Here is a 14,129-nt window from a genome sequence, read left to right as displayed (position 1 = left end):
CACAAAACATACAAAATATTAAGATAAATACTACAACATAATTTGAAAGTTATGCAGCAAACAAAGCAAGTAAACCAAAAACGAGTATGTTGCAGGGGTGGCTGGAGTCCCTAGTGATCTGGAGGTAGTCACTCACTGTGCCACCAGCATGCTTGACTATGGAGTTGGAATTGTGCTTGACCATGCAAGTCATAGGTATATAGGGAATCATTAGGGGGCTCAGGACACACCCTTGTGGACCCCTGAGGGTGCCACCCACCCTCACCACCTGTGGTCTCCCAATGAGAAAATCCTGGAGCTCAGCTACAGATGGAGGTGCCAGGATCCCAGATCATGGAGCTTAGCAGACAGAATTTGGGGGACTATGGTGTTGAAAGCTTAGCGATAGCCTAGGAACAGCAGTGTCACGTAGTACCCACACGTGCTGTCCTGGTGGGATATGGTGCTATAGTGATGAATGTGTGTTGAGTGTTGCTATGTTTACAGTAATGATTGAGACTTAATGGATTTTAAATCGATGAGCATGATGAAAAATGACAGTGATGGACAAGGGTACATGTCATTTATAGATTGACTACAGTCTGCATGCCCATCTGTTACTCTCTCATTACAATCCAAACTAATCCAATTTACCAACCACATCATGCTATAGACCCAAGCCACTGTTTACTGTGTGAAATTATTTACCTTCTCTGATGCAATTATGAGTACTTAACATCTTAAAAGTGTATCCTGTTGACATGTTAAACATCTATCCTAAATGATACAATCTTTGGACAGATAGCCCTGGGTGCCCTTGGTTTTATATTGCAGGTAAACTGGTAAGACAGTTTCTACAACCATCCACCTCAGTAATAAAATAAAATGGGGTGTTTGACATGTGCCATGTGCGCTGACTGAAATACCCAGTGCAAGACTTTTATAGTCAGCATAATTTGGTTATGCTGTGATGAAGCATTCCTCAAAACATCCCAATGCTTGAGCTCTATTTTAGGAACTGTCTTATTTATGTATTTAGAATTTATTTATGACAATGGTAGAATGAGCAGAGAGGGGGTATCACGCTGCACTAGGTAGCCTAAATGCGCAATATTTTTTTCAGTTCAAAGGTGCCCCAATGACACAACAAAGCAAGCAAAACAAATATGACCGGGTTCACTTGGCAGCCGTAGCACTGTGGTAAATAATCCCGGGACTGTTAAGTGGGACAATTAACTGATAAATGCTAAGATTCGTCGGGGGACATTGCACAATTTGCAGTGTGGAAAAAAAATGTGATGTTTTTCTTTAACGCCTGTTCCCTGACATCCTGTGAATGACATCATCGGTGTTGTCAGCGGTGCGTTGTTAAGTAACGAGAGGGGGAGACAGACTGTGGTGGAGAGCGGCCGCCCGAGCTGGAGCTTCACAGGGACTATCAACAGGGAGTATAGTCGACGCAAGAGCAAAGAATTGGGGTATGAGAGCCGCCAGAATCCGCTCCCATCCTCCGCTGCCCAGGCCCCTGTCCGACTGACAACCATCGGATCAGTACCTCCACCGTGCCAGCTCTCGGATAAACCCAATATCGGGTGGGTAGCGCACCGGGGAACCGGGGAAACCAGGGGGGAAAGAGGGCTTGATTCGGCCGAATCCGAGACTCGTATTCACGGCTGTAGGAGAGGGGGAGGGGGCGAAAAGAGATGGCTATCTACACGGGCTAACCCAGCACAAGGGTGCGGTTACAAGTATGAATATAAAATGTGGCAAAGTGTGAAACGCGTATCTCCTAACGTTTTGATCCGTGAATTTTGTTATTTTCGTGTTTTAAACGGCGTGCATCTTCGGATGAGGGTTCAGTTATTTCCACTAGCTTACTCTCAGCAGCTAATGCCTAGCTAAGGCTTGTATTGTTGCTATAGCAAAGCCAGTGGTAGCCTTTTTGCATGGTGCAAACGGTTCCCCAAACGTTTAGCTTTTTTAGTTTATTTTTAAAGTGTGATATCATAGCGCCGCTCTGCCCGTGTAATCACAGCTGACTTGCTACTCTCATCAAATTGTTGGCAGAACTGCCCTGAGAAACGTAGCCCAACATCTTACCGTGGCGTAAAAAATATTGTTTTGCAAGTTGAGGTTATTTGCGCTAATTTAAGATGAACTTTTATGTCCGTACGTGCATTTCGTCTGCAGTCTTGGCTAGCAAATGTACTGAAGTTGATGTGAGTGAGAGATGGATGTTGGAGTATGAGCGCTGTATCAGTACTCCGTGTTTTCATGCGATAGTGATATCCTCCTGCTTTGGGGTTGTAACAGCTTCTTTCCCTGAACACGGCGTGTTTTGTCACTTTAATGCATGTTACTGACAATACCCTAGTAGACTTAGTTCACTGTATTGGCAGGCATTCAAAGCCAGTTTTGCTCAGAATAGCATAGTAAATGCCCTTTAGCGTGATGGTACGGCCAGTGTGACCACCTCTCCAGTAGTACCTACCTCCACAACTGCTACTGTAGCACTGCATGTAAACCAATCCACTCCCCTTGCATGAGAATACTACCATAATAGCACTTGATGCTGATTACAGTGCAGTGTGGTAGGCTAATTCCAGTTGTCTGTCTTCCCAGAATTGAGATCTGGCTTCATATTTCACTTGCCATCTTTGAAACATTAAAGTGAATATCTCTTTATCAACATCATTGCCAAGTCTCGGAAACACCTGCTCTTTTTAATTGCAGGTTGTGACAGTGTTTTTAATATTCTGCCTACCCCAAGCAGTGCATAGTGTAAAACCATGTGTCACTGTTGTGTGCCTAGGTATTAATCAGTGGTGCTTAGTGTATAGCCACTTGATTAATGTTGCTTCCTAAATCGGGTCTGTGGCTGCAGCACATGGGACACCCTCATGGTTTGATCAAATCTAACCCTTTATACCTAATCCATCTGCCTCCATCACATCTGCACAAGTTGGCTGTCCTCTCATCAGCTGGAGCTGACTGGAAGTTAAACATCCTACATCTAATGTTGGGTCTGTTAATGTTACTTGTAGGGATGCACAGTATTTGATTTTTTGCAGATATACGGTATGCCAATATTTTTCACCTCTTGGCCCTATTGCCGATGCCGGTATAGGCTATGCATTTTTTTTTTTTTTTTTTTTTTTTTCCAACCTTAGTAGAGGAATTAACATTTTTTTATGCCTGCTCTTATTGTGAAGGCCCATCAGCCAGTGCAGACAATGCTAAAATACAATGCTTTTAAAAATGTGCTCATTCACAGTGAGAAATAATAAAACTACTTCAACTGTGGTTATGTGGAACATACTATTTTCTTTCAATTTAATACCTCCTACCTAAACATGCATGGATGATGCTCTGCCTGAGACAGTCCTGACAACAGACACAACCAGGACAAAGCTGACCTATTTCACAAATTTGCATGTTATATTGGCAGAAATTTTCATTTCTGGTCAATGCTGGAATTTCATTTCAAAGCTAATATCGGCTGATAGCGATGATGTGCCAATATTATCATGCATCCTTAGTTACTTGAAATGTTGCAGCACTAGTTGTTGTGGATTTCAGTTCTGTAACAAGCCTCAGTGATAGAGATTCTTGGCCCATTGTGTGTGACTGTGTGTTCCAGACATAACAAATGCCTGGTCAAGTCATTTTGGACAGCATGTGTGTATCTGAAAGATGGCATGTGTAGGTTGGTGTAGCAGGATAAAAAGAGAACCACAGTGTAACTTACAGAATAAGTATATGTTGAGCTGTAGGAGAATTTTATCCCCTTAGAAATACAGAGGACAAGTCCTGCAGAATTGATGACTGTTTTTCTTGCTTGAGCTGGCGTGCCCACAAAACCGAGGTCGTCTGAGAATGCTTTGTTTTGCAAACTCCCAGCATAGTCATGAGACTCTCATGTCACATCTTGGTAGCGTATAGGAGTTGTGGAAGGAAGCCTCATTGATAGTGCAACCTGGGGTCAATAAAGATAACATGGCCTATTTAGTAATAAAGCCTTGTTATTTCTGCCAGGTGTAGCCTGGAGGGGATCATGTGCTTGATCCTGTGTGTCAGTCTGTGGTTAATCTCGGAAACCACTCGATATATCAGCCTAATATTATTTGTGCACAGTTGTGCCTGTATGATAAAAGAAACTCTCATGGTTGCAGTGATTCAAAACATTTTTTTCGACTTCTGCTTTCTCTCTTCACTGAATATCTAGCTTGCTTGACCACCATTGCTCTGTCTCTACAGAGTCACTATACACTGCTCCCACACTTAATGGGGGTTTACACATGGTGACAAAGAAGCCAGCAGAACACACAAGCAGGGGTTAAAAAAGGTTACATAGGCTGATGTTTTACAACTATAAAAAATGACTAGTAAAACAGCCATCGCCATTTCAAACATCGTCTGGCTAACTTGTCTAATATTCACAAATGTTTGTAGTGTGTGTGTGAGTCAGAGACCTGTAGTAGGAATTTAATGTGTTCTTTTTGAAACATAGTTTCTGTCAAAAGCCTTTTTGAATCCTGACAAAGAGACAGAAATGGCTTGAGAGCCAAACATTCCAGACCATTGGTATAATCTGTGTAATAAACTGAAAGAGATACAGAGAGAACAAGAAAAAGGTCAGCTCCAGAGGCTTTCTGAGTTGTATGGTATATTTTCTATAGGCTACTGTATTATATTTGAATCATATAGTCCTTATGTTTGTAATTTGAAAAACGTGTTACAATTCACTGTTGAATTTCTTCCACGTTTTGCTCAGCACCTAGGGTAGGGAAAAGGGGAGATGTGCCTGGAGATCTGCACTCTGCTGAGTGCACTCTTCTAGTTGTTTCAGTATTGTCACTACAGCACATGACATGAACTCAGTAAGTCTGGTGGCTTAAATTCAGAAAGAGTTGAGCTGATAGATTAGGCATACCCTGACTGATAAAGCAGTGGTTTTGATGATGCAGCAGTACTGCATTTGGAATAAGGGTCCTCTCTTGCTATAAAGGGCACAATTTCTTTAATATAGTCTGCCCAAATTGGTGGCGAGGAAGGAAAGCTTTTCCATAAATTATGCCTTGCTCTGATACATCCTCCGCGGCACTTCGCTCTCTCTGAAGTTCATTGCACAGAATCATTTGAGGGACTTGACACAGATACAGCCAGCTAGCGCCTTGCCTGCCTTGCAGTGCCAGTACGGAACAGTGGAGAACAAGAGTCTTGCCTTTGCAGTGGCTGCACAGTGTGGCGTGGTGGAGAGAGTACTAAATAAATGATGATCCTGCTCCAGCGTCACGTGCAGTTCGGCTCAGAAGACCCACTTTCTTCCCTTGTGTCTGCCAAGTCTTACTACTCATGCTGCAGTTAATTCTAGTCCACTCCCCTTCTGACCAAGTGGCATTTGTGTCTCAGTAGCTCATTTTGCTGCCTTTCCCTTCTCTTCCCTTCCTTTTGCTGATCTCACTACAGCCACCTCCCCCTCCCAGTTACCCTACAAATCTAATCATGTGTTGCTGGAATCCTGACAGCTGCTTGCTGATCAAGTAGCCCAGCTCAAGCCACAGGCTTGTCGCACAAACATGCACTTTGTCAAATCATTAGTTTATCTGGGATTGGTGATAATCACGTGAGCAATTGACTGACTCCTGTCAATGTCCTCCATCAGTCAGCAAGGTTCACCGTTGTACCAGTTCAGATGGGCAGTGTTTGGTTTTCTTACTCAATTGGGTTTCCTTTTGTACAGTGCCCTGGTCTAACATTGCAGGATTAGTGACTGGATAAAAGAGATGGCCGACACAGAGACCTGCGTGCTTTGTGTCATGTGGCCTTTGTTTTGATCTAATCATCTTTCTCTTGTTTTTTTGTTGTTGTTTTTTAACAGTGACAACTAGCAACCATGGAGCTGAGAGTGGGGAACAAGTATCGGCTCGGACGAAAGATAGGGAGTGGTTCCTTTGGAGACATTTACCTTGGTAAGAGCTTGTCCTTTCACAGTCTTCTCTTCTGTTTTTGCATACCTTACTCTAACCCCCCATGCTCAAACATTGTTAAGATTCTTTCCATATTAGTTTCTGGACAGTGTCACTTTTATATTGTGCTTTATAACTCCTGTCTCCTCCTTTTCTGGATAGTCAACCTAATTTTCTGTCATATTTACTGATCATTTGTCTGTATCTATATTTGCTCTTGTATTTTTGTTTCTCCTTAGGTGCCAACATTGCAACTGGTGAGGAAGTAGCCATTAAGCTGGAATGTGTGAAGACTAAACACCCACAGTTGCACATTGAAAGCAAGTTCTACAAGATGATGCAGGGAGGAGGTAAGGAGGGACTATGCAATATTGTCTCTTTGTGGGGACATATATTGCACTATTTTTCAGCAAATTCATTAGCAATTTTTCTGTGGAAAAATTATGTAGAGTGGGATGCGCCAGTAAGCTTGCCAGAGGAATGTTAAAATGTCTGTATAAGTTATTCCAATCAATATCCACCTTAAGTGGACAAAGATGACTTGGAGCATTTCCAAGGCCTTGATTTTTATCTTGACCTTTTTGTGAAACACACTGGGTTAAAAGAAAGTTGATATTTTATGCACAGTTTGTTATATGACAGCTAATTTGTTAGAAACAACCATGAATCATCGGTGATAACAGCTGTGATCATCCAATATTGGAACAACCTCTACACTCTGTGTGTGTGTGTGTGTGTGTGTGTGTGTGTGTGTGTGTATCCCAGTGGGTATCCCGTCGATAAAGTGGTGCGGTGCAGAGGGAGACTACAACGTGATGGTAATGGAGCTGCTGGGTCCCAGTCTGGAGGACTTATTCAACTTCTGCTCCCGGAAGTTCAGCCTCAAGACTGTCCTGCTATTGGCAGACCAGATGGTATGATGTGAACCCTCAAATAAAACCTACAATATTTTTTTGTGTGCACGTTTCACAGACATGGGTTTGAGCCTAACAAGAAGTCACTTTCAGTGAAGTTGAGCCCACTGTGTCAAGAGCTTTTGTCACAGTATAGAATCAATACTTAGAAATAGCACAAATTAGGCCTGAAAAGTATAACTGTTTTCAACACACACTACTTGACCAAAGCTTTTTTTTTTTTAAAGATGGAGATGCTTTGGACTTCACTGTCGTCCTACAAGCAGTGCAATTTGTCATTCTGGCTTTTACTTGGATTGTGCTGGCCTAGATATTCTGTTTCACACAGATCTCTCTAGCACAGCTCATTTCACCTTTTGTTCTCAGTATGTCCATACTGCTGTGTCAGTCGTTTTCTATATGCTATATAGGTGTTTGACTCTCCAGTTATAGCTTGTGTGGTCATCACCTTCCAGTGTCCTGTCGTCGTATATCCTGCTGTCCTGCCATGTCCTTCATTATGCCCTAGTTTACTCTAGGTATTGATGTTTAGACTGCACCTAGTACTGCTCATTGTCTGAGCTTTATCATAAGACAAAACGGTGAAAGCACTTGCAAAACAGCATGTATAATGACATGTCCTGGTGGACCAGCTGTATAAAGTACATCCAGTGTACTCATGCCACCTTTTTGACTTTTTCACATATCTTTCCCTCTTTGTTTTACACCCATATGTGACCCTATAATTTAAGTTGTTATGAATACCACTGTATTGTTTACTGCTTACCACAGAAACTCATAGTTTCTCTCCCCTCTATTTCTGTCCAGATCAGTCGCATTGAGTACATCCACTCAAAGAATTTCATTCATCGGGATGTGAAGCCAGACAACTTCCTTATGGGGCTGGGCAAGAAGGGCAACCTGGTATATATTATTGACTTTGGCCTGGCCAAGAAGTACCGTGATGCCCGCACACACCAGCACATCCCCTACAGGGAGAACAAGAACCTCACTGGCACTGCACGCTATGCCTCCATCAACACACATCTGGGAATCGGTAAGACCGTATACACCATTACCACCACATAGACACACTCAGACACATATTTGGGGAAACTTGCCCTCCTTTGCTTAAATAATATGAATGTGAATAGTCATTGTCCTTCTTGGACAGTGGCTTGCAAAATGCTTTAATTCTTAGCTATGATAATTTGTCTTGTCCTGTTAGCAGCTGACACTAGAGCCTCTTTCACACCTGCGCTGGACAGGTGATACTGACATTAGCCATAGAAACTGAATGTGTGAACACAAATGTCCACATCAGTTGTTCCGAATTTTCCAGCTCCTTGGTACTAAGAGTGCAAAACATGCGGCTGAGCCCGCGGGTGACAGTAGGCTGTCTACTAAGGTCTTTACGCTATAGCCCGGTGCTTTCCAGCAGTCCAGAGTCGAACACAGTGTGATCAGTGTTGTCTGTGCATCATTTAATTGCTGAGAGGTTTAAGTGTTTGAAAGTGTGGGTCAGCCTCACTAAAATAAATACAGCAAGGTGCATGTTATGTGAAGAAAGATGTTGAGTGCGTGGGAAACCAATTTCGTGAAACACTTGCAGAGCCAAACAGTGCAGTTTTGACTGCTAGAGCAAACTTTCTGCCAGATGTATTTCTTCAAAATAATATCTTAATCAGTCAAGGTAACATGCTTTATCAAAATAAGAAAGTCAGTTTCTGAAAATTGGTGGAGATGAATTAAAAAACAAGGCACATTCTTGCCATGCAGCAGTTCTCAATCATTCTTAATTTTTAATCCTAGGCAGTAGTCAAGTTACGGCCTTTGCACACCAAGTCCTTAGTTTTCATATGTGTTTTGTTCTGTCATGTGATAAAAATCATGCACAGAAACCTTGCACACTGAGTCTGATTTTTATTATTCTGGTCATTGCGAAATTTGTGATATGTGACACAAAGAAAACATTGATTCCATCCAAACCTGAGAAGGCATCAAGAGCAGCAAGGGGGTTGATAGGTGATCCAAACTGTACCATGGGAAAAGAGCGTACAGGGTGATCTCCGCAAAAAACTGAAAGGATTCATTTCAATTGGGGGATTAGCCTGTCAACTGGATGTGCAGATCATTAGGGCACAGCCTCAAAACACTGCAACATACAGACGAGATCCTTGGATCAGTCTGTCTATCACACTTTTCTGCAGAGCTAATAGTCTGTGTTTCCATGCTGTGCACGAGATCCCAGCAGATCCAGTCGTGTGTTATGGCTGAGCTGCCTCATTGCCCAGTTCATGCACACAGTGTTGATCTGACAACCGGAGAGAGAGCTAGGCATGTTTATAACATAATTCTCCTTAATATTTTTATGCTGTAGGAGGTGTCCATACCCCTTAACCCCAGTTACCACCGCTTTTCAGGGACACATTGAAAAATACTCCTGTAACTGTTTGGTATGATAAGAAAAATATCCCTTGAACTTGCAGATATATCAGTGATGCTTAGCAGTGGTTATGTGGAATAGTAGTTTCTTTGAATCAAAGTCTTCTCCATCAGAGTGGCTCCCTCGCTAATCATTGACGGCATTCTGTTTTTCATGTTTAAAGTGACTAATCAGAGTTGGCGTGAGATAATTTCCCCCTCAACATGACACTCATCCGTAGCCCTGACATGTAGCGTAGGTTGTGACACATTTCCCCTGACATCTGCTGTCCTTGGAATCATAGCTTTTTGAATCAGGGTCAACCCCTCAACGTCTGCTTCAGAACCTGGTGACTGTCCCTGAATATTTTAGTGTTCTCTCTAATCTACAGTACTCACTGCTGCTGGCTTTTTTCATCCAGGAAGCAACCCATTCCAGCTTTACATTCCAGACAGCGTTTTTCCTCATAGGCCCAAACCAGCCACTCCCCACTGGCAAATCAGATGTCATTTTGGACATCACTCCTTTTTTGTTTCAATTTATTTGTTTATTCCCACCCTATCAGATCCTGCAGAGGAAGTGAGGGAGGACTCATGAGGGGGAAAAAAAGGAAAATCAGCCTGGGATGGAAAACGTTCAGTCGTTTTTGGCCTTTACCCTGCCAGTCTACTTTAATGCAGTGTAATGGACATTGTGCAGAGCATTGTGGCCTTAGCAGTTGTTTTATTTCATATTGTGGTGTTATAGTGTTCACTGGAATGAGATTTAGGTATGCATCTAATGTAACACATCATGACACAACTCAGTGTGTCTGAGTGTGTAACGAATGTTTTGTTGAACATAATTATTGTAACTGGTTGTGTCAGTGAATTCCCCTGCAATGCAGCCACTTGAAATGCAAGCTTATCCTGTTTCTAGAGATGATGTGTCAGTTAAAATACTAAGCTTGTGATGTCCCGTTCACTTTTGAAAATGTATGCATTGTGCTGTAATATTTATTTCTCTGTGTTTTCAATACTGCAGTTTCATTTTACACACATTAATAATAAATTTAAATTATTATGTTATACTGTTATCACATTATGAGTTGCTGCAGTGTTGACTCAAGAATTCAGCATATGGAAATCAAGAGAGCAACCCACACATTTATCATGGGCAAGAAATCCTCAATAAATCAGTTTGTTGGCTGAAATGCATGTGAAATTCTTTTAATTAAACATCAAATAAAAAAGTGCTTGGTTGCACAAACATAATTTAAAAGCAGAAATCTTTGAATTCTCAGACAACTATCATTGCTATTGGCCAAGAACATTCTCCAAGGCTACATTTAGGTTAACAATACAAAGGCAAATAAAACTGAAATGACATGGCATTTGACAACTGACACTACTGTTACGTTCAAGACTATTAAACCACAAAAGGAAGTGAAAAGAGGATTTCTTATATGCCATGCATCCCTGCTCTTTCTTACTTACTCTTTTGATGTGCACTTACTTTTTCCACAGAGCAGTCCAGACGTGATGACCTGGAGTCTCTGGGCTATGTCCTCATGTACTTCAACCTGGGCTCCCTACCCTGGCAAGGCCTCAAGGCTGCCACCAAGAGGCAAAAGTATGAGCGAATCAGTGAGAAGAAAATGTCCACCCCCATCGAGGTGCTCTGCAAAGGATACCCCTGTGAGTGATGGTGCTGTGGCTGGAAATTTGTGAGGGAGACTATTTGGGCAACCACATAATTTCTGATATTAGTAACAATGTTACATGTAGGAATATGCTGTTATAGAATTGCACACTTCAAACTTGGTCACATATCGAGACTGATACTAGACCATTGATTTGTGGTATTGTGCTTTATGACTTTGTTTTTAGTGTCCTGAGGAGTTCCTCATTAATTTTGTTCTTATTGTCATTCATATTTGCATACATGCAGCCGAATTCTCAACGTACCTGAATTTCTGCCGTTCACTTCGTTTTGACGACAAGCCAGACTACTCTTACCTACGGCAGCTCTTCAGGAATCTTTTCCACCGACAGGGCTTCTCCTATGATTACGTCTTCGACTGGAACATGCTCAAATTTGTGAGTTGACTTTACTTGTAGTGTTAATAGTTAAGTATTGAGGGTTCAGCCTGGTGCCTGGCTGCAAACCATGAGACAAAATTGACAGTTTGACAAAGAAAATTTGCATCTATTTCTAATAAACATTGCTTGAATGTCTGGTCTCATCTGTCAGGGTGCCAGCCGGACAACTGAGGACGGTGACAGGGAAAGGAGGACGGGCGATGACAGAGATGAACGGATCGGAGGAGCCCCCAGGGGGTCTGCAGCACGGGGCCTTCCCCCGGGACCTAACCCACCAGCTGCCAACAGAGTCAGGAACGGACCTGAGCAGGCTATCTCTAACCCTGCCTCACGGGTCCAGCAGTCCGGTGAGTTTGCTGTTAAAGATCAATAACCTGAAATACTTATGAGGAAAAAAATATATAATCTGCTCTGGTTTCACACCATCACTATCTAACTTGAAATAACAGTATCACAATACACATACCAGGATAAAAAAATCTTTAATCTCTAATCTCTTTAATCTTTAATCTCTGAAACTGTGGGCACTTGACATTTTCATATTTCCCTCAGGGAACACGTCACCGCGTGCAATATCTCGTGCCGAGAGGGAGAGAAAGGTGAGCATGCGGCTCCATCGTGGGGCCCCTGCCAATGTGTCATCTTCTGACCTCACAGCTCGTCACGACCAGTCCCGAATTTCCACATCACAGGTAAGAAAACTTCATAGGGAACCTTCCTCTAGTGGCGTAGCTGACCGGGATTTGCACAGTGCATATACCTAGGACTGGGCAGCATAGACAAAATCAAATGCCCCAATATTTTTGACTGAATACCTCGATCCAACGTTTGTGTGTGTGTGCGCGCGCGTGTGTGTAATAGATATAGATAGATAGATCCTTGTGTTTTACACAACTTGCCTCTTGGATTTTTTTCAACCACTCTTGGATTTTTTTCGACACAGTAGGTAAGCTGTGTGTGGGGGCAGCTTAGATGCTGAAAATAGTTAGATTGTCAGGTAGGGCTGACTGACTAGGAGCTTAGGCTGTCACCTTCTTTGGCCAGTAAAGTTTTGTTTTTGTTTGTTTTTATTTGGATTATTTTCTAAGCACATAGACTTGATGTGAAAGGCGTGTGATTACTTTGAATAAAACGGGCAGAGGAAAAACTGATGTGCAGCAGCAATCTATAATTGTAATGAAGTCTCAATAGCTGCATATAGCTGTTTGAACATATTGATAAAATCAAACCCCATGGTGACTTCTCAGATCACTTGTGTATCATGTTACTTATTAGGTTAAAAAAATGTCACATTCCCATGTGCGGGGCTTGAGTGAATGGCCTCTCACATGGCATGGAAGTGGATCTGAACACTGATTATCCTGGGGTGCCTGTCTGTCTGTCTGTCTGTCTGTCTGTCTGTCTGTCTGTCTGTGTATGTGTGAGAGAGAAGAGACTGTCTTTGTTTCCTCTGAGTTTTTGTTCTATTTCAATTTGCAGGTCAGCATGCCATTCGAGCACATGGGGAAGTAAAAAACTCAGGCTCTGCATGCACATGAAACTGACAGGTGAGGCCCAGGTTCACACAGGCATACAGATGCTGGTCGTTCACACAGACACACACATTCTGTACACACAACTCAGCTGTGTATCACTCATGGTCTAACAATCAACTTTTTGTTGCAGGGCTGCAAGGTATATCCATCGCTTCAATCCCACCCCCACCCCACACACACACCCTTTTTTTTTTTTTTTTTTTTTTTTTTTTTTTTTACCTTGTCTCATAAAAACATAATTGCCAGTGGACACATGGATCTTTTCAGAATGGACAGCAAATCCTAAAATGATCCAAGCAAGTATATGACTTTATCCCACATCCACCCTTTGATTGCTGGACCCTGGCTCACCACCACCACCACCACAACAACACAAGAAGCGTATGAATGCCTGCGTCGCACCCTTGTCTCTCCTCCATTGTCAGCGCTCATAACTGCTCCCAATTCAAAACATTCCTCAAAACCTCGTCTGACAAATGTGAAGAACTGTTGGCATCAAAGAATCTCAGTGGATGGCACACATACTCCTGGTCAAAAGTCAATCTCCTCTTTTATTTGGGCTCAAAGATCCTTCTGTTTTTATTACACTGCAAAAACAAATCCTGCAATTTTTTTTTTCCCTCTGTGGAAGCGTCATTTGTTATATTGTACTGTGGCGCTCATTATGAGTGTCCTCTTGTTTTGTGAATACATCTTCATTGAATGGACCTTTTTTAAGATATGTCCTTGTTTTTAATGAGAAAGAACAGCTAAAATATGGAGAAGTAGAGACAGACAGGTAGGTAGGTGAGAGTTAGTGGACAACAGGAAGGTAATGTTGGACAGAGGGATGAGTAAGTGATTGATTTAGCTGTTGTACCGCAGTGTTTTTTGTTGAAGTAGCAATGGGTGCTGCTGCCCCTTTGTTTTTTTTTTTTGTTTTGTTTTGTTTTTTTTTTAAATCCAATGTCTTAATGACTTGCTAGCCCCCGAAGTTCAGCCACCCTCGATGCTCCCCATTCCTTCCCCTCATGTTGCTTGTTTTGACTCGTGTTCTTGGGTTGTGAGGAGTGGGTGAGGCAAAGATTAACCATAGATATTGTAAAGACACACTCCAAGTCTTGAGGGAATTCCTCAGGAAACTGTCAACATATTTCACCCAAGACCCAAGCCACCTGTTTCGGCTGACGACAGTGGCTGCAATTTTTATGATGGTTATTAATGTCACCTCCTTTTTTATTATTATTAAATACTTTTGTTATTGGATG

At 42.3% G+C, this 14,129-nt stretch overlaps 1 protein-coding gene across 1 annotated transcript; it reads left to right on the top strand.

Annotated features, from left to right (window-relative positions):
• Window positions 1–1,348: 1,348 nt before the first annotated feature.
• LOC115363359 (casein kinase I) lies at window positions 1,349–13,081 on the top strand. The gene is made up of 11 exons (XM_030057530.1): window positions 1,349–1,571; window positions 5,861–5,951; window positions 6,188–6,298; window positions 6,714–6,862; window positions 7,670–7,898; window positions 10,772–10,942; window positions 11,196–11,344; window positions 11,499–11,694; window positions 11,900–12,039; window positions 12,827–12,894; window positions 13,013–13,081. The coding sequence occupies exons 2-10, from the start codon at window positions 5,876–5,878 to the stop codon at window positions 12,857–12,859; spliced, it is 1,254 nt and encodes a 417-aa protein (XP_029913390.1). The 5' UTR covers window positions 1,349–1,571; window positions 5,861–5,875; the 3' UTR covers window positions 12,860–12,894; window positions 13,013–13,081.
• The last annotated feature ends 1,048 nt before the right edge of the window (window positions 13,082–14,129 follow it).

Source organism: Myripristis murdjan, chromosome 8, assembly GCF_902150065.1.
Source record: "Myripristis murdjan chromosome 8, fMyrMur1.1, whole genome shotgun sequence".
NCBI lineage: Eukaryota > Metazoa > Chordata > Actinopteri > Holocentriformes > Holocentridae > Myripristis > Myripristis murdjan.
Note: the sequence above shows the minus strand (reverse complement) of the source record. Positions and strands in the feature narration are given on the sequence as shown.

What these genes read in the sequence shown, in the direction of transcription:
- LOC115363359 (XM_030057530.1), top strand. Translation starts at nt 5,876, where the DNA reads ATGGAGCTGAGAGTGGGGAACAAGTATCGGCTCGGACGAAAGATAGGG. An exon ending in CAACACACATCTGGGAATCG is followed by an intron (nt 7,899 to 10,771) that starts GTAAGACCGTAT and finishes CTTTTTCCACAG; the next exon opens with AGCAGTCCAGACGTGATGAC. An exon ending in GCTCTGCAAAGGATACCCCT is followed by an intron (nt 10,943 to 11,195) that starts GTGAGTGATGGT and finishes GCATACATGCAG; the next exon opens with CCGAATTCTCAACGTACCTG.